The 24,481-nt window shown below is 38.5% G+C and overlaps 1 protein-coding gene across 11 annotated transcripts in view; it reads left to right on the top strand.

Annotated features, from left to right (window-relative positions):
- The window catches only part of satb1b (SATB homeobox 1b), a 64,168-nt gene that overhangs the window by 9,353 nt on the left and 30,334 nt on the right, over positions 1-24,481 (top strand). For 6 of the 11 annotated variants that reach the window (XM_073872551.1, XM_073872550.1, XM_055211372.2 and 3 more), the window contains 6 exons: positions 3,528-3,766; positions 5,250-5,426; positions 9,052-9,178; positions 11,827-11,950; positions 20,306-20,417; positions 20,823-20,900. In XM_073872551.1, the coding sequence (XP_073728652.1) occupies positions 3,556-3,766; positions 5,250-5,426; positions 9,052-9,178; positions 11,827-11,950; positions 20,306-20,417; positions 20,823-20,900 (829 nt within the window). In that variant the 5' untranslated portion in view covers positions 3,528-3,555. Of the gene's footprint in view, positions 1-1,743; positions 2,633-3,527; positions 3,767-5,249; positions 5,427-9,051; positions 9,179-11,826; positions 11,951-20,305; positions 20,418-20,822; positions 20,901-24,481 lie in introns of those variants that run through there. The other 5 variants (XM_073872553.1, XM_055211375.2, XM_055211369.2 and 2 more) reach the window with 4 other exon arrangements.

The following is a 24,481-nucleotide window of genomic DNA, read 5'->3' as shown; positions in this document are numbered from 1 at the left end:
AACTCCGGAAACGGGTATAGCGCCTGTGTGCACATGACATATCAGATGAATTGATATGTAGGGAACAACACCGAAAGCTTTAAGAACCTTAAACATAATTTTGTTTAAATTATGCACTATATGCTTTACATTATGTACCCTTAGTAGACATTAATTTCTTAGACATCGCCCTAGCTTACATTTCCTGTTTTGCACATTTTTTAAACAGTGATGCTTGTTTTGTATTTCACCATTTGCTTTTCATATAGGTTTATTACCTTCAATTTCATGTCTATACATGTTACACACCCTGTTATTAAAAAACTTTAACTGGCTCCACTGTAATTAATTATTGGGGCTATTAGTCATTTTAATTGTAGATGCTGGCTTGGGCATGTACGTGGTTACCTTTAAACCAGACCCAAGATTTTTGTAATTAAATAAGTGATATATGCCAGATTCTATCTCGCTTATAATTACATACAGTGGGAAAAGCAAAAAGCATATACATATAATGTATGTTCTTGGTTAGATAAATAAAAAATGCCATGCATGCATGATTAAACGTACTTATGTGTTTTTTAATGTTTTGCATGCTATCCTACTGTATACACTATAGTGGGCAAACATTGGGCTGGGTTTCAAAGCCATTTTAACCATTTAGGGTATGGTGTAAGCTACCTTTGACCCATAATTATTTATGAGTGCCAGCTTTGTAGATAGATTCTCTGCAATATGGTACTTGCAAAAAAAGACGTGCTTCTTTTATAAAATACATCGTTTTGATATATTAGTGTAAAAAAACTTTTTTTTTGCATTTTTTAATTATTTATTGAAGAGTCATTATGACAAACAGCTTTGCTTTTGTTTGTGTAACCAACATAATGTTTATATATCAAATAGCATATGCACATTTTCATTTCTCACTAAAGTATTGTAAATATTCGTTATGTAAATTTACGTATAATCATTTTTCTTCAAATGTTAGGTTGCCATATCGTTGAATAATCCTCTTGCGTCGTATTTAGATCGTTGTGCTTAAAGTGAATTGGTCGTTTGCTGTCACCTGTGTGTGTGTGTGTGTGTGTGCATCTGTAGGTGGGTGCGTAATCGTGTGTGTGTGTGTTGTGCACCAGCATCGCTGACAGATGGCGCGTCATTTTGCAATAAGAATTATTGTACGACTCTTAAAGGCTTTTCGCAACTTTTTTAGGCATAGTCTTATTATAAAACTATATGGATATTATCAGACTCGTCAAGATGATCCGTATGATCCGAAATATAAGGATGCTTGCATTTATATCCCGATTTTAACGGTAAACTGATCATTAACATCGTGCATCCCACCAGGATCGAAATCTACACCGTGCAACCACAAAAATGTTTAATTTTATATCTACCGCACGTCAAAAGTGTAATGCACACACAGAAACGCAGTGCATTGGTGTGTTAATGCCCATATTGCTGTATATCAGCATCAGCTCCAGTTTGCGAAACAAACACCCATTTTTATTCTAGCAACAGCACTGCGTGTTTTTCTCTATGCATATGTGTGTAAAGGTGTGTATTGATGTGCTATTGTTATTAGTATTAAATAATGAATGCAGAACCGCGTCACTTTAATCCAGGTGATTAAAAATTCCTGCGCGCTTAGATATCCACCACCATCATCATCATCATCCTCATCTCTCTTCTGGATTTTTTTTTCGCCGGCACTTTTACTTTATTTTCGCGTCTATCCTCCTTCAGGACATCGGCCGACACGGAGGACTCGAGATCCGCCTTAAATCGCGTCGTTTAGGAGGTTTATTCGCCTGTAGAGATGAGGAACGCGGCGAGGGGAGGGATGAGTCAATGCAACTAATAATTTAATGGGGACAGAGCGAGAGAGAGAGACAGGCAGGCAGAGAGAGAGAGAGCGACCAAGAGAGAGAGAGACACTCGCACACAGAGAACAGAAGGGAAAGAGAAAGAAACGGACCGAACGCGAATGTTACAAATGTTACGCGCGGAAGATACAATGTAGCGCTAATGTGTGTCAGGAATGTTCGGAACGCTTTGTTGTTACATTCGACGCGCGAAAGTGTATCGCGGACTTTTAAAGCGGCTTTCTGGGATCCGCATATCGAGCAGCATCGGCTTGAGATGAGCAGGCAGGTCGCCGTGGCTTCGCGCGGTTGTTTGGACAGATGAGAGGCGATTTACACGCGTTTTGTTTTCCTGTACGCTTGCGTTATTTAAGCGAAATGGGATGTATAGGGAAGGCTGGCGGTTACTTTTGTTTTTAAGGATTATTTTGCGCACAGAACGGGCGATTGTCCCGGTGGATGTTCCCCGCGGTCGCCTATAAACTCTATTGAACTCTATCGTTGCAGAAAAGCATCTGCACTTTCCTTTAGATATCTTGAAATTTTAAAGTAGACTTTGCGGGTCATGTATTTATAGTTGTAAATCTATTAGCCTGTGTGCCAGAATTAGTGACTTCATCTGTGATATTAGGGTCTTGGGTGCATGGGAAAACTGGAAGTTTCGTATGTTAAAGATTAGTTTTTATTTTGAGGATTTTGATGAGTGTTGTCAAATTAAAGTGAATCAAAACTTCTGCTAAAACTTGAAGGCGCTGTTCATCTCCTTATATGCTTCTCTTAAAGTGGTGAGTTGTGACTGATTTATCGCTGCTTTGTTATCTTTTCATTTAAAGAGTTGCAATGTTTGTTTCTGCTTTTATTAAGTCCAAAACAAGAATAGTTTTTTTTTTTAAATAAAAGATAAAAAAATGTTTGTGCATGCCTGCAAAGTAGGAATGTTTTGTGATTATTTGATCCCATTATATAGACTCATGTGTTTTAAAAATTAAAATAATCCTGCAGTCAGATCTATATGTCTATATACAGTACAGTCTATACCTGTTATATTTGTTCTCAAATGAAGTCACAGAAGTTCAGACTTTTGTTCTGTGCTGTGGAATTTATTGTTGCATGTCTGATGTCTCGTTTGGCCTGTTTGATGAAATCTAACACTGTCTGTCATGCTGTCTGGTACAGCGTTCGCTTATCACTCTGAATGTGACGTTGAGACAAGTGCACTTCCCTTTTCTTGTAATCCTGGATAATACAAGGTCTCTCCTTTGTTATCTTTTCAGAGAAACCTTTTAAAAGGTGTCATTGAATTTAAACACCTGTGAGTAACTTGTAACCAAAAATGCCATACCACACTTTATTTTACTCTTTTGTACATGAGGAATTTATGGTCGTGAGGTTGAATAGCACGAGGTTTAATACTCTGAATATTTGGCAGCTCGTCCGACTTGTCATCACTAAAGTGCACAAAAACTAGCTTGTTTGCTCTGCACATGGGATTATACATATAATACATGGTTTAAAGTGATAGTTGCATGAAACATTGAAATGTCAAATCAGGCCTAATGTTACATGGCATTTGCACTGAAAATTTATTAATTACTATATTTTGTATACGGTATCCAGGAAATCTCCTCTTAATTGTTCGGCTTTTTTTCTAGAGGTCCTAACCTGTTTTTTTCTCTTTAGGTGATCGTGAGTAGTGGTGCTGAGAACCATGGATCATCTCAGCGAAACTTGTCTGGGGAAGGAGAACTGTGAGATGGTCAACAATATGAATGACACAAAGGCCCCTCCTGCTAAACTGGCCCGCCTAGAACAGAACGGAAGCCCGCTGGGCCGATCTCGTCTAGGTAGCACTGGCACAAAACTCGCTGGTGTGCCCTTCAAACCCTCTGGACATCACCTGAAGACCTGCCACAAGAGGGGTGAGTGTGTGTTTTTTTACTTACGCAGGCTTTGAACCAGGAGTGGTGTGATATGATTCAGCGACACACAATGGTGATGAATGTTGATCAAGACGTTTTGTGACCATCTATACAGTAGATATTTGCCACATCAGTAGTTCAACACAATGTACGTAAGGATTTCTATAGGTGGCAGATTTGACGAATTCCCCGTAAAACTGCTGCAGATATCTGCAGTTTATGTTTAAGGAGATAACGCTTTCGCTATATCCACCGGTATCAGCTATTCTCGGTCCTGGAATGCGTACTATAGCTCTCTGGATAACAACTATTATTATTTATGATAAATACTGAACTTTGCCGAGTACTTTGGAGGCTACAGTATTCATTGTTTCAGCTGAATAATATTTACCATGGGCTTTTCTCAGCTCTGCGAAAACAAAGCGTGTATTGATCCCAAAATGAACCGACACAGCAGTCTTTATTGTTAGATCTTTATCTATTAAAAATGGAAAACGCTTTGGTTCAGCACATTCCTTGGCATCTGGTTATGATTACCCTATTTATCGATTGTTTTCCAGAAAACGGTCGCATACTTAAGCAGCTGCGACCGTGAGATATGATTTATGACGATATTACCCCCGTACACCGTTAAACCTTGTAAAAACAAAGTTCCCGGGTCAAAAAGATCAAGAAGTTCCTGAAATCTCATCACTGGAGTGTTGCAGCTGGCTGGTATTATGTGATATTTGCACAGTAAACCCTAACACATGACGGCTTTGGACTGAGATTCTTCGGTTCTTCCTGATAGCGGCGAGCTGTTTACAGAGACTCGTTAAACCTCAGGGCTGTAAGGTACATTGGGAGCCGCAGCATTGCATCATGGGAAGGGTTTTGGGATGTGCCTGAAGATGTAATCTAATGCGATTTGAGCACCTTAACAATAAAATAAACCGCCAAACCCTGAAGAGCTGTAACCTTTTAGCGTGCTAAAAACATAATCTCGGCTGGTTCTCATTTTATTGTAAACATTACAATGCTTGTTTATTGTGATACTGTGATAATATTTAATTGATGGATTACAACGATTGATTTAGAGGTGCTTGCATCTTGCATTTTTTTAATACTAAATCTTAAGGCATGTTACTCAGCTATACAAAAATGAAATTGAACTCAGTAGTTCAATTTTCTTGGTTGGCATGAGGTTGGACTTAAAATAAAGAGCCATATCTATTCACTAAAATATCACATATTTGGGGGAACGCCCTGGCAACGTCTAAAGCAAAGCATCTTAGCATAGTGACAATGTTGTGCAATGCACCTCTCAGTTTCCTCTGTAAATACATTTGTTGACTTTATGGTTGGCTTATTTGCGAAACATTCTTGGCCCTGATATACAGTTTGAGTAATACTGTGATTCTGATTTAATTTTTGTCGCTTGCTGTTGTGCCACACTCTCTCTATGGGGTTGAAGTGTAAAACATCCTCTCTGATGTTTTTGCAGGTAACATGCTGCCAGTGTTTTGTGTGGTGGAGCACTACGAGAGCCCGATCGAGTTTGACAGCAAAGAGGAACATGCCGAGTTCGTCCTGGTCAGGAAGGACATGCTCTTCAACCAGCTCATCGAGATGGCCCTGCTCTCGCTCGGTTACTCGCACAGTTCGGCCGCACAGGCTAAAGGTATTTGTCACAATCCAAAACATGTGCATCAGCATAGTAAAATGTCAGCATAGTTACCTGCCAGTGCAGCCATCCAAATGCCTCCAAATTGTCTATCATGTGCTATCCATGGGTTTCGGGTTTTTCAAGTTTTGTGCATGTTGTCCAAAACTGTGATCTCACATCATGAACATTATATTTTGAAGATGCCAAAGAATTGTTACTGAGATTTTTTGTGATTTACATAAAATCATTCTGCATAATATAAGTGAACATTCTGTGAAAATAAAACCTTTATATCTTTAATATTGACTGATTAATGTCATGTCAAAGATTGAAGTAAATGTGAAATCACACTTTGATGCTCCTGATCTTATCATTGGATTGAGACTTTAGCCTGGATTTCATAAGATGGGTTACCATCACATTGATTTTCTGCGCATTTTAAAGTATCGCATAAGAAACGAGTGATGGAAATGCCAAATTTCTAATAAAAATCCCTTGAAACACAAAAAAGTTTTTACGCTCGCTTGAGGTGGTTTTTGACTTATGCGAAAAAGAGTGGGAAGATGAAAACGCATTTGCCGAATAAATTCTGATGTAGCGAACATGACTGATCGTCTAGCGCATGGCTGCCCAAACTTTTGCCTACTAAGGGCCAAAAATCAAACCTGAGAGCCTGTGGGCCGAAAGTAAATGTTGCTGTGTTATATTCAAATTAAAGTTGCCCTGATTCTCCTAATTTATAATTAAAAAAATATATGCTTAAACAAATATTTGTGTTTATGCATAACTAATGCATTTTAAATTTTTTTTTTTAAATAAAAATTTTGCCAATCATTTAAAAAAAATATTTTTTTTCTGTGTGCCACTGCCTTGACATCTCCATTATTAGCCTATAGTACCCAAGTTTGTTAAGTTTCATGATGCATGCTATACACCTTCAAGTATGCATGTAGATTATTCACTTGCATTTCATTTTAATTTACATTTTTGTAACAAAAAAACAAAAATATTTTTTAGTTTCTCACGTGGCATGATGGGCCAAATTTAAGGTAATTGCGGGCACTAGTTTGGGCACCTCTAGTATATTCCCTGTATCAGCGGAAGTTCTCTTGCCCATATATGGGTCTCGTTGTCGTCGCAATGCCCTGCTGCTAGTGTATGCATACAAAATGCTGCATTTCTTTTTCTGTGCACAGTTATAAGTTTAGCAACTACAAACTGCACTACTAGTAAATTTATTACTTGCCCAATCGTAACTAAATGCAGTCCTGTCTCTATTTTCTAAGCATGCCTTGTTTTATTTACCATTGGTTACTAGGTTACCAATACCACGTCATTCGCTCGACAACTTGATTTGCATTTGTTTGTTTTTCATTTTTTGCGTTAACCCAGCTATAGACACGGTCACATTTGCTTTTTATTCTGTCCAGCTGCATTTCTATTCCTAAAGCACATCCGTAGTCAACTAGTTGTTCATACTAGCCGTTTATGAAAATATGCCCATTGCACGTCCTCAGGATTACACCTATATTTCCAGAGCGATCGTTCGTACATTTTGCTCTTAGATCAGAATCATGAGTCATAAAACGGCAGGCAGATGCTCGGATATTTTTGGAGGCCAAAGAGAGATATTTTTGGAGCGATTTGTTGGCTGCGTTCTGGTAGTTCATAGATGCTTGTGATCGGGCTGACCCAGCGCAGGGTGCAGAGAGGATTGTGGGTAGAGGAACACACAGGTGCACCTCTGGCTCGACTGCACTCGCACACTGTAATCACACGTCTCTCGATGGGAACAAGTGTGGAGGTGGGCCTGCAGTTTCTAATTGCTCTCCTAATAGAGCTGGGGTCTATTTTAAGACCTGTAGCCTTCGGCCTGTAATTTATTGCTGGCTGTCCATCATAGTTTTCTTTAGATGTTCTGGATTGTTGCTTATTTTCTTTCGCTCATTTAGTGTCAATAAAAAGAGAACGTATGATTGAAAGATGTTTACTTAAAAGAGTGAAAATCAACTATATTAAACCTCATATAAACATGTACAGTATACTATAGGAAGACCATGGCTGTTTTTCAAAACCTAGTAAGCTGACTTGCAGTTTACTACCTACATAGGCGGCAACTAGGGCTGTGCAATTAATCGTTTTTGTTTTTCAATTAACATTTTTGATTACAAAAGATATATCGAGGTAAAACAATTATTGTGCGACAGTTATTGTGCAATTATAAATTGCGTGCTGGTGGACCAATGTACTTCAAAGGCACCACTGCTTTGGCACATGTAGCACACTTACTAAATAAAAAGGTTAAATAAATTAATGATTTCAAAGTCACTGAGTAATTGTGTTAAGTAATTGTGATTATGATTTTTACCAAAATAACCGTGATTATGATTTTCCTCATAATCGAGCAGCCCTATAGCAGCAACTTACTGTATACAAATAGCACACTTCATGCACAGCAAACAGAAGACTCAGTGTTTGGTGTTGGCATTGCTAAGCTGCGAACATATACTGAGATGCATCAAAGCATCAAAACAGCACTTGCAAATAGTTTTTGGTATTTAAATCTTATGTTTTGTCTGCCTTTTTTGTCTGCCTTGAGATTGTTTGCAGTATTGTCACTGCAATACTAAAATGTGTATTTTTTCATCTGGACAAACATTTTATTTTTAAGCAACATACAACATGTATTCCAGGTAAAAAAGCCTTTAAATTATAATAATTTTTTCAAAAAATTATTTTTGTAGTATATATTAAATACAGTATAAACGTCAAATCAAGACATGATTTAATTAATTTTGTGTAAATTTTAGTGGTTTTAAAATCTTGACTCTTTAAAACCTCGGTATACCTTACATTGGCGCCTTACATTTGTCACAATGCATTATCTTTGAATTTTAACGGATCTCAGACAGAACAGTCTTTTATTAAAATGCTGTCTACACAGGCATTGTATTAGATTTTGAACACTATCAAGATTTCGGCAAGCAATAGTTGTCATTTCATCATCTAGGTTAACTATAGACCCGATATAGTCTGGATATGTGTAACCCACTTCTCTCCAAAATAAAGTTGAATTTGGTTACATGTTGTTTTTGCTAAAATAGCAAAGGTGTTTGCTTTCATTTATTTATTTAATTTTATTTTTGGGCTCTGTTTAGACAAACATTTTTTACTGACAGCCCAAATACTGCCTCGTTTTAGCCTAGACGTCTGTGCTGTGTTTGGACGACCGTCTTTAAAAAAAAATAAATCATGATTTCTCAATTCCAGTCCCCAGAATGCTTTTTTAAATGTGTAAAAATCACCTGAATCAACTCATTAGGTCTCCTATAAATGGCTTGTTTGATTTCGATCAGTGTTTGACATCACAAGAGATTTGAGAGCATACTAAGTTCTCTACTCTCGCAACGCTCTCGATCGGTTTGCGCAGCACCGCTGAAGTCAAACAAGCATGATGTTGTAGAAACTAACGAGCTGATAAGTTGAATCAGGTGTTTTATATAGGGAGTCATGGGTGGGCATGTGGATTGCAATTGAAAAAACGCTGGCATACATCAAAGTACCATAAAATTGCCATCTGTAATACCTTGTCTGTGGTTTACCTGTCTCTAACTGTGTGGTGAATGTTCCCTGACCACAGGTATGATTCAGGTGGGCAAGTGGAACCCCGTACCGCTTTCCTACGTGACCGATGCGCCCGACGCCACAGTGGCAGACATGTTACAGGATGTGTACCATGTGGTCACGCTGAAAATCCAGCTTCACAGGTCAGTGTTTCCCGTAGACTGAAGCCACAACACAACAGAGCACAGACGCCACATACACTGCTGTTTTCCCACAAGCCTCTGCTGTGGGCAGATACAGACAATACCTCTTCCTTTCTCTGTCTGTATCCATATACATCAGTCTGCGTATCACTTCCCTTGAAGGCCATGTCGCTGTTTTGCTTTTAAGGTGTTTATACTCTGTACCGAGACTGTCAATGTACATTTTTTAACTATTAATCTACAGAGCATTTATAAACGACATTATGTGAAACCTACATTTTTTTAATTATTATTATTTTTATTTTAGAGTTTTAATGAGATGCTTAAAGGAATATTCAATTTTCTTAAAAGAAAAATCCAGATAATTTACTCACCACCATGTCATCCAAAATGTTGATGTCTTTCTTTGTTCAGTCGAGAACAAATTATGTTTTTTGAGGAAAACATTGCAGGATTTTTCTCATTTTAATGGACTTTAATAGAGCCCAACATTTAATACTTAACTCAACACGTAACAGTTTTATTCAACGGAGTTTCAAAGGACTATAAACGATCCCAAACGAGGCATTAGGGTCTTGTCTAGTGAAACGATTGTCATTTTTGACAAGAAAAAAAAATGCTCTTTTAAACCACAACTTTTTTTCTAGGTCCAGTCCAGCACAACCAAACGTAAATGCGTATTGTCGTAGGGCGGTCACGTGTTACATATATAAAACGCACATTTGCAGACCATTTTAAATGGCATTAATTGGTCTGCAATTAATGCCACAAGACAATAATTAGTATCAGTTGACATACAACAACGTAGGAACGGTCCTCTTTCTCAACCCTTGTAAGCACTGGGGCGGAGTTTCGCGTTCGTCTTCTGTCATGACGTATTGCGTGGGGTCACGCTGACGCATCACGACCGGATTTAGATGAGAAGTTGTGGTTTAAAAGTGGATATTTTTTATTTTTCTTGTCAAAAATGACAATCATTTCGCTAAATAAGATGTTAAGTGTTGAGTTAAGTATTAAATGTTGGGCTCTATTAAAGTCCATTAAAATGAGAAAAATCCTGCAATGTTTTCCTCAAAAAACATAATTTCTTCTCGACTGAACAAAGAAAGACACCAACATCCTGGATGACATGGTGGTGAGTAAGATTTTTCTTTTAAGAAAATTGAATATTCCTTTAAAGGCAGGGTGCATGATCTCTGAAAGCCAATGTTGACATTTAAAATCACCTAAATTAGCACGCCCCTGCCCCAATAGAATCTGGACCTTTTTTTGATAGACCCGTCCCTCACATAAGCATCCCAGGCTACGATGTCGTTTAGTAGACACGCCCCTTACTGCTGATTGGCTATGAGTGTGTTTTGTTAGTCAGCCCGACTCCCTTTTCCAAAGTGTTTCTCAAAAATCACGCACCCCAGAGTGTACTGAACAGTAACTTCTTTTTTCGAGGGCGCTCGAATTTTGTAACAACATGTATGTGGTCCATCATGTGTGGTTCGTAATTTCAAAATATGTGTTTTGTGCATCGAGTGATTCTGTGTGCATTACGTGTTTTGTCAAAATAAGTGCATGCTGCAAATACGTCTAAATTGTTTTTGATAAAAGAGACACTTGCGTTTGCCAGTTACACGCATAATCACATGCGTAATCAGAGTTTACTGTTAAGGAAGTGTCTTGCGTGTATTTTGTGAACGTGAGCATCGCCTTTATCGTAAACGGTTTTGACGCGTGTGCAGCAGGCACTTATTTTGACAAAACACTTGATGCACATGGTTTACATGACGCAGCAAACACATATTTTGAAAATGCAAGCAACACACATGACACTATAAACACATATTTTGAATTAGCGCCCCTCGGATGAGTAGTCACGAGCCGTCACTGCCTATTTGTTAACATAATCCAATAGCCTGCTGCCTACAGTATATGATGTTGTTTTAATAGATAATAGATTATAAACAAAAGTAATATGTAAAACAACATGCACTGATTTATTATAGACAGTAAGGGTCAGTATTCATGTTAGACATTAACATTGAACAAATGACACGAGTCACCTTTAATGTTTTGCGCATTAGTGATGCATAAGGCCGTCAGACGTCTCCGGCTGTTTTTTGCATTGGGTATTGCGATATTTTCTTGGCAGCGTGCCGTTTATTGCATCCTATTGAACAAGCGTTCATTAATGGCACCCTGAATGCAGCTGTGTTTTCACCGCCGCCCTTTTTTCGAACGTGCATACAGAAATGCTCCGAATGCGGGATTTTTCATAAAGTATTTAGATGCTGGACATTTTTAATGCATCGAAAATCAAGAACACCTTCATTTTTTTGTGCAAGAACATCAAAGCGATAAGGTGGAGGTAGCGTGGAATAATAGTCGCCACATGCAGCTGATGTATAATTCATGCATCAATACAGCAGATGTGTTGTATAAAGTAATTAACTAATCAGAACAATCAGGAGAGAGAGAGAGAGAGAGAGAGAGGGAGACTCCAGATGCATCTGCTGCGTGCGCCAAATGAAATCTGTCTGTCTTGCAGGGACGCTTGCAGCAGGAATGGATAGCCTAGTTCTCAATGTCCCTAACTCTCTCTCTCTCTCTTCTTCTTCTTTTTCTGTCTGTGTCTCTCGACCTTTCCCTCTCTGCAGTTGCCCTAAACTAGAAGACCTTCCACCAGAGCAGTGGACCCACTCTACAGTAAGAAATGCCCTCAAGGAGTTACTCAAAGACATGAACCAGAGCTCTTTGGCAAAAGAATGTCCCTTATCACAGGTGCTGGAGCCTTCCACATCTAGTTGCCAAGATTGCGAGTGTCCCTTTTCAAATGCCCAGAGTTTGATAGAGTGGAAATGGACCGAATTGCCATAGATATCCAAATCGATAGCCATTGTCATCCCTGTAGATTAATGCACTTTATTTTTCTGCCGCTTTTAGCGAGGTTGTCGTTATGGTTGTGGGGTATTGTTGGGTAAACAATGGATGAACCGCAATGATCTTGATAATGCATTTCGGGATGCGGCAAATCTTATCCAAACCGGGTAAGACTGTGGTTGTGTATTTCACGGAAAGATTGAACAAATTATGTTTTCCTTGAAGAAAATTAAGCCTAATTTTAGGACCATGTTGATCTCATGACAGTTAAGCACAATTTTCACCTCAAATTCTCATTAGCGTGACATAAAAATATATTTAATTAATAAACTATTTATACATCGTGACATTAAATGCAAGATGCCAAATGATTTATAGGTTAAGTATTGTATTAAGATGTCGTGAGAAGGTCTTTCATTTTCTTCAATGCAAAACATATTTTTCTTTTGATTGTGACCTGGACTTGTTTATACTTTATGTAGCCAGTCGTTCCAGAAAAACGCTGTTTTTTTGTGGTTGTTGCGGGCAAAAATCCTTGAACTTGCGGCACGTTTTCTTAAAATATGCGATGGAATATGCAATGAAATTTTATGCAAAATGAAATTGCAAAAAGTTTTTGCAGCTTTTAAGTGTTCACGTCACATAATCACTTCACTTCATAACATTCCCATGGCAACAGGGGACATGGCTGCGCTTGTGTGAAGTAAATGCAACATTTTTCAACTTTCTTCTAAGAAATATGCGATTTTTGCTACAAAAATGCGGAGATTATGAAATCATGCAAGCCCCGCATATTTTGCAAGGGGGGAAACTGCAATATATCCTGCGAAAGTGCTGCGTATTTGAAAAAATGCGCCCCCCCTGCATAAATATGCGAACTTTGGCTGATTATGCGTTGAATCATGCGATCGCATAATCACGTTTTTCTGAAGGGACTGTGTAGCATGCATTGCAGTAGCAGCGCAAAAGATTATAAGTTCGATTCGTAGGAATAATGCATATTTTTGCTACGAAAATGCGGGATTATGAAATCATGCAAGCCCCGCATATTTTGCGCACGGAAATTTGCAATTTACGCTGCGAAAGTGCGGTGTATTTGAAAAAATGCTTCCCCCGCATAAATATTCAGACTTTTGGCTGATTATGCGTTGAATCATGCGATTGCATAATCACGTTTTTCTGAAGGGACTGTGTAGCATGCATTGCATTAGCAGCGCAAAAGATTATAAGTTCGATTCGTAGGAATCATGCAAATTTTTGCTACGAAAATGCGGGGATTATGAAATCATGCAAGCCCCGCATATTTTGCGCACGGAAATCTGCAATTTATGCTGCGAAAGTGCAGCGTACTTGAAAAAATGCGGCCCCCGCGTAAATATGCGGACTTTGGATGATTATGGGTTGAATCATGCGATCGCATAATCGCGTTTTTCTGGAGGGACTGTGCAGCATGCATTGCATTAGCAGCGCAAAAGATTATAAGTTTGATTCCCAGGAAACATGCATACTGGTCAAATGTATATCTTGAATGCAACGTAGTTTAGTTGCTTTGGATAAAAGTGTCAGTCAGATGCATACATGTAAAAATGTTAACGTGTTTATGAGTTTCGCTGACTCAGAGCAGAAGAATGGTTGAAATGTTTCATCTGGTTTTATTGTTGGAGAAACTGTAGTGTATTTCAGCTCGTTCTTTTCGTGCAGGTGTATGTGTGTGTTTGGAGCTGTGGAGAGCAGTGATGTAAAGAGTCCCAGGGTGCTGTTCAGTCAGCACAGGGGCCGGGCTGCTCCACATCTCTCTAATCACTCTGTTTACAGTCCATATGTGAGCTATTCCCACTGAGCGCCGGCCCGGTACTTACACTGAATTAAAGCCCCGCTCGCATGCTGCAGGCTGGGCGGCCCGCGTGTGCTGCAATTTTCCGAGGAGGGGGGAATTTTCCTCTTTTGTTGTTTTAGATTCTCTAAATGAAAGTGGGAGCATCGCTGTCTAATTTTAATCACAAACGAGTTAACGTTTTGAGTTAGAGGAGGATTCGTCGTCTAGCACTCAGGAACGTGTTGGTGTTGTTTTTGGGTATAGGTAAGATGTTTTTTTCGTATAGCTGTACTGTTGATTAGGATGAGTGGGAAGGATTAATATTTTATAGGATTAATTTCTTCTTAATACTAGTAAATGCCACTACTGAAAAGGTTAATAATGGAGGTGTATTGTGCCACTTTGGATTAAGTTTGTCGGGGAGGAATTATAGGGCTCAGATGCAAAATCCTCCAAGTGCGTCTGACGTGTGTTCTTATAAATGAGCATTTTTATTAGACTCTTGATGGGTGACCTGAGGCCGGGATTAAGCAGATTTTAAGGAAAAGTATTTGATGAGTGTATAGTACATGCATGCCAAGACCATTCTGTTTAAATCATTTTCTCGTTTTTGATGGATGTGGCGTTTGGAGGCTTTTGCATCTGAGCTCCTTAATTGTAGATGTGCATTAATTTGCAGTGGAAGCTGTAAGTTCTGTATTTTGTGGTTTTCAAACTTTTCGACATGCACCCCGCCCCCTTGTTTAGTGTGTGCATCCCTTTGTGGCCTCCCCCAAGACAATTCATGACATAATCAAACTTAGAATTTGAATTAAACAAAACATTAAATGATACAATGCAATGCTATTGACAATAGCCTTATTTTTATGATGTTAAATTACATAGAATTTATAATAAATTAATGTATTTTTAAAAAACTAGGGCCCCCTCTACAGGCCCCCAGTTTGAGAACCACTGGTTCAGGGTAATGTGTAACATGCTTTTAAGAAATGTACGCCAATTTGTACACTCTCAGGAAAAAGTTAAAGCTGTCACTGGGATGATACCCTTTAAAGAGACACAAATGTGTACAATTTAGGTATATACTGCATATGTACCCTTGAGGTACTAACATGCACTCTTTAGGTATAATTGTGTACTTTTTGAAAAGGTACTGCCCCAGTGACAAATTTAGTACTTTTTGTGTACATGTAGCAACAGTTACACAGCAATATTTAGTAGTAATTGACTTGAAATGTATTTTTTAGGCTGGTGGATAGTCAAGCTTAAAACACTACGCAAACTTATTTTCACAAACTCCTCCAGGGTTTCTTATAAACCCCATTATGCCCCATTCAGACCACCAGCGAATGGCAGTAGCATAGCGAAGCTTGGCGACTTCCGGCGACACAAGCAAAAGTTTTCGTTGGCGATCGGATGGGCGTGTCCAGCGACAAGGGGTCTAAACAAGGGGTTAGAGTTCATGAAGGTACTAAAGAGAAAAATACAGAATCAGATATTAATACAGATAGTTTTAATGACAAAAAGGATGGCTAACGATTAATCGTGATTAATCTATAGCAGAATAAAAGTTTTTGTTTACATCATATATGTGTGTGTGAACTGTGTATAATAATTATATATATATATATAAATATGCACACATGCATGTATCATTTTAAGAAAAATATATTTATATATAAAGTATTTATAGTGCTGGGCAAAGATTAATTGCGATTAATCACATACACAATAAAAGTAAATTTTCGCATAATATATTTGTGTGTGCTGTGTGTAATTATGATGTATATTTAAACACACACACATAAATGTATACATTTCAGAATTTATTTATTTATTTATATTAATAAAATGTATATATAATATAGAATATATACAAATAAATAAATATACACATGTAAATGTTTTTTAAATACTTACATGAATGTGTGTGTATTTATATATATATATATACCTAATAATTACACACAGAACATACTTGTATATTATGTTACATATCACTTTTATTTTGTATGCGATTAATCACGATTAATCTTTGCCCAGCACTATTTTAATATAAATTTGACATAAATATACACATGTATATACATTTCTTAAATATATACATGCATGTGTGTGCATTTATCTATACTAAGTTATCATACACAGTTCACACACACATATATGATGTAAACAAAAACTTTTATTCTGCTATAGATTAATCGTGATTAATCGTTATGAATGAACAATAATTGTGTAACAAAAATAATGTTTTAGACACTATATAATTTGTTTAAAGTTAATTTATATTGTTTTTTTGGGGAGGTGGTCCTATAAGATATCTCTAATTCTGTAAAGGTTCAAACTTCTGGACTAGTCACTCAGTTTCGGACTATAGTGTTGTCGACCATACTGACCCATGTCGAGTTTATTGTGCATTTGGCCTGGAAAACATATTGAGTGTGTACATAAATACAATTCAAGCGCCAGCACAGTGATATATAAGCGAAAGCTCCACAGGTCTGCGAGCCGTGTTGCGGGCCCTGCCCTCTCATCAGCTGTCATTCAGCACACGTATGTTTCTCTGTGAGCGAACTTAACCCCTGTGTCCCTTCAGACGACCGCAACAAAAGAGCGTCCCACCCACCCCGTGGCCCCGGAGGAGCAGCTGTGTAGTTGCATAGCAGCAAATAGCCATCAAATGCCATCTTTGTGGGCCGAGCTCTGGATTTGACACAGGCCCCTTTCTCTTTCACATAGAATGGATAGAAAAGAAGCTGTAATTAAGACGTTTTATTTTTTGTTTTATTTAAACGGAGGTGGACGCTCACCCACCTCTCCCACACAATGTCTCTGTGCAGTAGAGAAAGATGCAATGCAAAAGGGAGGTATTATCAGGGATGTGCCTGGTTAGATCTAGAGCATTTTTATGTGCCTCTCCCATGACGGAAAGTCAAATAGATGATTTAGTTTGATAACCGCGTGACAGACTTCCTGGGCTCACCGATAAGGCCTTGAGATGGATATCATTTAAAGGGACTCTTCCTATTAAAGTACCTGCTAATGGTTACGGGCGCTCTTAATCCGCGTGGTTGGTGTCGCTTCGGCTCAGTAGATATGTTGTGACGTACGGTGTGAGATGAGTGATTAATGAACATTGATTTTCACAACATCTGTGTCATCGCAGAGAACTGTACCCGCTATATGACCTGACAGGGCTGGTGCTCTCGTAAACCGATTCGTAGATAAGACACAAATCTTTTACGTAGTGGGTACTTTTTATTTCTCTGCTATTGTTAGTTGCTTGTTTACGTTAGCGGCCTTGCATCATCTATCTCTAATGATTGTTGTTCTGGGATCAGTGATGACAAAGGCTACGGGTGACATTTAAAACGCCAGTTGGCCTTCAGAAGTGCAGCTGCCCGGCCACCTATCAGCATGGCGCGGTCTCGGAGAGCACACTGTGGTTTCATATTCCAGCGTCACTTTAGAGGGTTTTTGTCTTAGATACTGTTGTACACTTTTCATTTCTATAGCAGCGTAAGCTTTGACGGTAAAGGTTAACAGTCCTTTTCAAGCAGACAGGGTGATATATGCTCTTTTACCCTCTTTTGCCTGTTCCTGCTAACTGCGCACCTGTCATTTCTGTGCATTAGAGGTGGGCAGTATGACCAAAATATATATGCTTTTCAGTTTGTTTTATTTTTGGAATTTAAAAATTAGCCACTTACTGTAGATATGAACTAAATTCTCCCCACTATTTTAAAATATGGGCAAGTTAAAGTTAGTATAAGAGTAAAAAATGCCCAGAAGATAACAACAGATAAAGTTTTGATAGACAGAATCTTGTTTTTAAATTCATTATTAATTTTATAGAGATTTGAAGCTATTGCAGGGGTCTCCAACCTTTTTGTGAGCACGCGCTACCACAATGGATGAAATCAAACAACCCGCGGGCACCATGTTGGAGACCACTGCGCTATAGTATTTATTGTATTTTGTATTTATGCATACAGTGCATTAAAAATAGGCAATATGTAAAAATGAAAAGTATGAATATATGCACTAACCTACAGGCAGGATAAATACCTGTATATGAGAGACGGATCTCTAGATATAGATATTATGAATATGACCGGTGCTATGAGGTGATGACCATGGAGTCTGTTTTATGGTCTTGACGCTCTTTACTTTCTATTAGACCTAAACCGTTGCATCTTTTTCTCAAAGTTCTCAGAGTTTTGTCTTAGCTTGCTTAAAGTTCAGAAAACTTTACAACTGTTAGCATTGTGTGCAAGAAGTGCTTTTTTTGTTTGGCGCCGCAGCTCCTTGCGCATGCCTCGAGAGACTTCATACGAGAAACCTGCGGTGGATTCACTAGCATATTATGATATGATAAAAATAACTCGTTCATTTGTTATGAATTCATTATTTTGCATGTTTTTCCATCACACTTAGTTTAAAGGAAAAGACCACAGTTTTTCAATATTTTACTATGTTTTTACCCTAACTTAGACAAATTAATACATACCTATATTGTTTCAATGCATGCACTTTATCTTTGTACAGCACCTCGTGAATGTGTTAGCATTTAGCCTCGCCACATTCATTCCTTAAGATCCAAACAGGGATGAATTTAGAAGCCACCAATACTTCCATGTTTTCCCTATTTAAAGACATGAGTAGTTACACGAGTAAGTATGGTGGCACAAAATAAACTTTCGTTTGGAGCCATAGGAATGAATGGGGCTAGGCTAAATGCTAACACATTGAAGAAGCGCTGTACAAAGATTAAGTGCACGCATTGAAAAAAAGATAGGTATGTATTAAATTATCTGAGTTAAGGTAAGAACATAGGAAAATATCGAAAACGGTGGTGTTTTCCTTTAACATGTGGGAGTGCAGAGTTGGCCACCCCCACTTATTTACATTTTGCCGAATGCATGTAATAGAAAAGTCTGTTACGTCTGACATTTTATTTAACAGAATATACCGTAATACCGCCACATTTTAAGAGGGGCTTAATGCAATAAGACCACCTCTATCATTTAGTATGATGCCATTGGAGAACATTATAAACCCATATCATATCTTGGGGATCCTGCCCATCAAGCAGTTTGGTGGTTAAAAGATGTCTAATAGCCGTCCAATAGCCCACATGTCTAACTGTGGGTTCACACCAGCCGCCTTTGAGGCGTCAAAATCGCGTATACCGCGTCTAATTTGCCGTTTGAACATTTTGAGTATACTCGCTTCATTCGCGCGTGAAATTCTAGTCATTGAGACATTCACGCGGAAATTCGCATCTATGGAGGGCCTTCCATAGACTTCTGCGACTCCTGATTAGTTAACGCGGCGCGTTTTACCGCCAAAGTCCACATTTTTCATCTCGCGCGTTTGCCACGGCAACGCTCAATTCGCACGAACTAGACGCGTGAATGAGGCAGAATCGCGTCTACCTCATTCGCGCTGCGAGACCTCCAGACGCACATCAACGCGTCTTCACATTGACTTCACTTGCGCTTGACGCCTTTACCGCGGCTGGTCTAAACGTAGCATAAGGTTTAAACAAGGAAAACTTGGGCTGTCAGTGAAAATTTAATAGACATTTAATCGTAACCCAAAAATAAATTAAATGAAATAAATAAATAGATAGATTAAAACCAAACAGCTTGTAATCACTGTCGCTTTGCTTACATGATGGAATATAAGTTATTATGCTAAAACAACATGGTTCACTTTGTTTAGATGCTGCATGTAAGAACGTTAATTTATTAAGACTTGCTGCAAGAGGTGTGAGGATGAAAGCTAAACTTATCCTTAAAGGTCCCGTGTTCCTTGTTGTGGATATTCTGAGCGCCCCCACCACCCCGCCCTCCACGTCCCCGAGTGCTCATGTTATAAAAATGATAAAGCTGGCATACCTGTAATTTCAAACCAGATGGTTTCATCTTTTGAATATTTATAACAATCAAAACAATTTCTGCGCTACGTAGCCTCGGGCCATTAATGTGTTAAGTGTTGGGTTTAATGAAATGAAATCTCAGCTTTTTTTTGAGTGGAATGTATTAAAATAGAAGACGAATAAAGAAAAGATGCTGGTGTTGGGCAGCAAAGAGAGATGAACTCATTGTGTGGTATCAACCTGAAGCTCTGATCCTGGAAACGGAAGCTGAAATCCCCAAAGCAGCATCTGCTTTATGTGCATAACAGATTTATGCTGCTGTTTTCTACTTTGCTGTCTTTCATACTCTGTGGCATTTGTTATAAAGGGACAAGCATTCGTTTGGTTTTTCCTAATGAAGAGATCCATTACTGCAGCTATTTGTGCATGAATCACATTTCTTAGTTTTTTTATTTTTACGTCAAGATGCCACCATAAATGAGTGCCCAATGTTATGACAATACTGTACGTAAAAGTGAATTTAAATGTCACTGTTTGCTGTCTCTGTCTCTTGCAGAGTATGATTTCATCAATTGTTAACAGCACTTACTATGCAAATGTGTCTGCTGCGAAGTGTCAAGAATTCGGACGCTGGTATAAACATTTCAAGAAGACAAAAGATATGATAGGTAAGCAAAATCGCACCAGATTGTCACAACTGTGAAAATTAGGCGGTTAATTTTTCAATGTCTGTAAACCAGTTATGTTTGCCTACTCACTGTTATAATAAATATGTATTTACTGTATGTGTGCTTTGTAAAATCTATATAACCTATAATGTTTGCTCATCGTTCAGGAAAAAATGCAGTCCAAATTATGTTTAAGATGCATGATTTTTTTAGCTTAAAAAAATGTTCAAACGTGCATCCGTCGACTGTCAGTCAGTTGTTTTGCTTAACTTTGACATCTGCTTCTTGTTTCCTGTTCACACGTTCACTTTTAAACACACTAACAGTCTCTCTCTCCCTCTCTCACTCTCTCTCTTCACACCTGTGTGCTTGCGTGTGTTTGTGAACGTGTGGTCGTCTGCGCAGTCGTGCGCCAGCCCTCCCAGCTGGAGGGCTACCTGGGGACGTGTGTCCTCCATGACAGTCCACGTGCCACCACATTAGGTAGGTCACGTGATGCACCGCACCCCCTTAGGTGCCTGCTGCCTTTATATATTTATTCACGTGCCTGTGCGAAGCAAAGGCTGAAATGCCGTTGTGGTATGTTAACAACTCACGGCAGGCCGAGAGCCGCGTGAGGAGGACTATTATGTCGGATGGCATGGGCTGCCACAGTACGAGCAATGAAATGCATTGTTTACAAGCAACAAACGCTATTTGTTGTGGCAATAATGTCGGCAAAAAGATTTATTTTTGTTTTGGTCGTGACAGTACAACGGTTCTGTTCCTGTAGCTCGATTGGTAGAGTATTACTTTAGCAATGCAAAGGTCATGGGTTTGATTCCCAAGAAACAAGCATATGTGACAATAAAATTGTAGCATATATCTTAAATGCACTGTGCATTGTGTTGCTTTAGCCTGTAATGATAATGGTTAATACACAGTGAGTATTTGTGGGTCTAGGTGTCATGTTTTGTAAGTGGACCATAAGAGGCAAGCCTCTTTAAGAAGTCGATCATGTGGAGCGAGGCGAGCCGTCTCTCCACACAGCGGTGACACGGCCAGCGCAGGCCAGCTCTCATTCAAACACAGCACGAGAGCCCACCGCACCGTCGGGTTTTACATCCCTCCCCCCAACCCAAATTCCCTCCCATTGTGCTCCTAATCCCAGCCTGCTTTGTGCCGAATTCCAGAGGAGGGACTGTGGTTCTCTGTGTGCTGCTGATGGGGCCGGGAATACTTTCTTTAAATCTTTTCAATTTGCATGGAAAGCGCGTGCCCCCAGCGGTCCCGAACACCAAAAACACAACCGAGAGGCACACCGTCGCACAAGAGCACAGGAGTGAGGGGGATTATGGGAGGGCTTTGATTATTACCCAATTTTTTGTTTGTCTTTTCTCACTTTTTGGCGATTTTGAAAAGAACAGCCGCCGCTTTGTGCGCGCTGTCAGTTAGACACATGTTTGTGTCCTTGCGGTTATTGTGCGCGTCTCTGGAGAGTTTCCATGCGTTTAATCAGCTTTCTATCTCTTGTTGAAATATTTATATTTTGGTGATTTGCCATAACGCTTCTTTTGTGTTTCATAAATCCCGTCAGATTGTCATAGAGTTCGTCTTTGATTGTGCTCGTAGGTGTTGAGCGTCGTCAAGATTATTTTCTTGTGATTTTTTTCTATAAATTTTTCTTTGTTAAAAATTGTGTTCTTGTTTTTTTATTTCTGTGTAACACAAAAGGAAGAGAAGTCATTTTTGGGTCATTTTCAAACCAGCCATTGGGTTAAATTAATCCAAAAAAAATTATATTTGACCCAACAATGGGTTAAATCACGACCTAACAGGTTGACTTCGTCCTTTTTTGACACAATGCTGCGTTGAAAATATCCTAGCATTTTTTTAAAAGTTTAATGAGACTATGGTGCATGTTTTTCCCCATGGATATTGACAAACACGATCACTATAAACTTTCTCTTTTTGTGTTCCAAAACGACACCATTTGGCTTCGGAATGACATTAAAGTAAAAATCTAATAACATAATTTTCATTTTTATATAAACTGTTTATTAAATTTTTGTTTAAAGTCCCCCTGTGGTGACAATCAAGTTTTTATTGTTGTTTATAATATGTCTATGTGGTGTTTTTAATACGTTTTAAGACAAACCATGTGCAAATTAATCATTTAAAAACACTGCTGAGTATTTACTTCATAAAATTAAAGTTTTCCAAAGTTTTCTATTTCACAAACATGTAACCAATCACATTATCACAGTTGAACGAGTGGATCAGTAGTTTGGGCCATAGATGTAATGAATGGATGCTGCATAGACTCTGCGCTGAAAACTGCTAACATCAGCACTAAAAAAATGAGTGTTGCAAGCGTGCAGTTCACGTATGCATTGTATGCATTGTGCAAAAGCAGACTTAGCAGTTATGCGTCTGAAACAGCTGAATGTAGCATCTATTGACATATATATCTATAGTCCGAGGTGTGTTAAAGAGAGAAGGTGGAGACTAATTTGCATATTCATAGATCCGCGTATACTAAATGAAGCACAAGGGTGTTTGAAAGCATGAAGACATTACTGTCACAGGAATTAATTTTTACATATGCTATTATAATGCTCATAAGTTGGGGTTTAACTGATAAAGTGATCGACTACTGGGGGACTTCCAGTCTGTACAGTCATATCAATTAAAACATCCAAAGTCTCTTTTATCCGTAAATCTGTAACAAGTCTGTAAACAGTTTTACTCGGTGGTCTCGGGGACGTTTGCTCTGGCCTTCTAGTTTATATTTAGACTTTCCCAAAATTTCCTATTAGTCAGCTTATGTATCTCGTTCTAGAATTAAGAGCATAAAGGACGCCGTGTGACACTTTCTGGCTTAAGATGTTTTAGCCCCACAACATCTTGATTTTATTGCTCACATGATCTGGTCATGGACATTATTAACTCATTTATGCAGATGCGGGTCACACACTCGCCATGTTATATTATAGAGGTTAAACTGAGTTATTGTGGTAATGGACGGCTGGATCGGACTCTCTATAATTTAGCCTCGATTTCTGATTGTGTCCAAATTTATTAGTGTTTGTTGTTTCATATTTTTTAACTCTTAAACCTATAAATATAATTATTTTTGCTGGTGATGTCTTTTGTTTAATATGGACCTAATATTTGCCTGCCAATAGTCATGGCCGAGAGATCCAGAGCTTAACAAACACCTTAATCAATTGATAATTTTTTCTAGTTAAAAATACTGTCACTTGTTGTTATTAAATAGTTTGATATATTATTGATGTCAAAGATACCAAATCATTACTACAATTTAAATAATGCATCAGTGTGAGTTTGTCTACAGTATTAGGTGCTGTCTTTTGCACCTTATGTTGATGCATTTATGCAGATGCATGAATGCTTAAATATCTTCTGGGTTGCTCGAGGTATTAATGTAAAGACAGTCTGTTATGCTTTAAGTGAATATGAACAGGTGTGACAAAAACATGCATGTATAAGACCTGCGGGCTAATAAAGCTTCTGGTGTCTATTATTTAATTAATACAGGGTTCCCACGGGTCCTAAAGTTTGTGAATCTGGGGGGAAAATAAAAATCCCTGTGAAGTTTTGAAAATATACATACATAGATACAGATCATTAAAAGTGCTTGAAACTATTTTATGCAAGAAGTTTTCTGGGGAAAAAATCCATATTATTCCCTGTGTAGTGTAGGATAATATCATAAAAATTCTAGACTTTTTAAGCACACGTGCTAACTGTTCGCTTTAAATGCTTATATCTTCTGTACACGAATGTTGATTCATACCAAAATGCTTTTTTGCATATTTGTGTTTGACACATGAAAACGTCTCGGGTTACGTATGTAACTGTTGTTCCCTGAGAAGGGAACGAGACGCTGTGTCTCCCTTGCCATACTTTCTGCGTCCCTGTTATGCCGTCTTTGGCAATATTTCAGATAGCGATATACTTCCTGGCTCCCGCGTCACCCTGTCTTTGTCGTTAAGCCTCACCATTGGTTAAATTTGATATATACATTCAGACGCACTTACCCGTGGAGGCGTCCCCAAAGT

Source organism: Misgurnus anguillicaudatus, chromosome 10, assembly GCF_027580225.2.
Source record: "Misgurnus anguillicaudatus chromosome 10, ASM2758022v2, whole genome shotgun sequence".
Classification (NCBI taxonomy): domain Eukaryota; kingdom Metazoa; phylum Chordata; class Actinopteri; order Cypriniformes; family Cobitidae; genus Misgurnus; species Misgurnus anguillicaudatus.
Note: the sequence above shows the minus strand (reverse complement) of the source record. Positions and strands in the feature narration are given on the sequence as shown.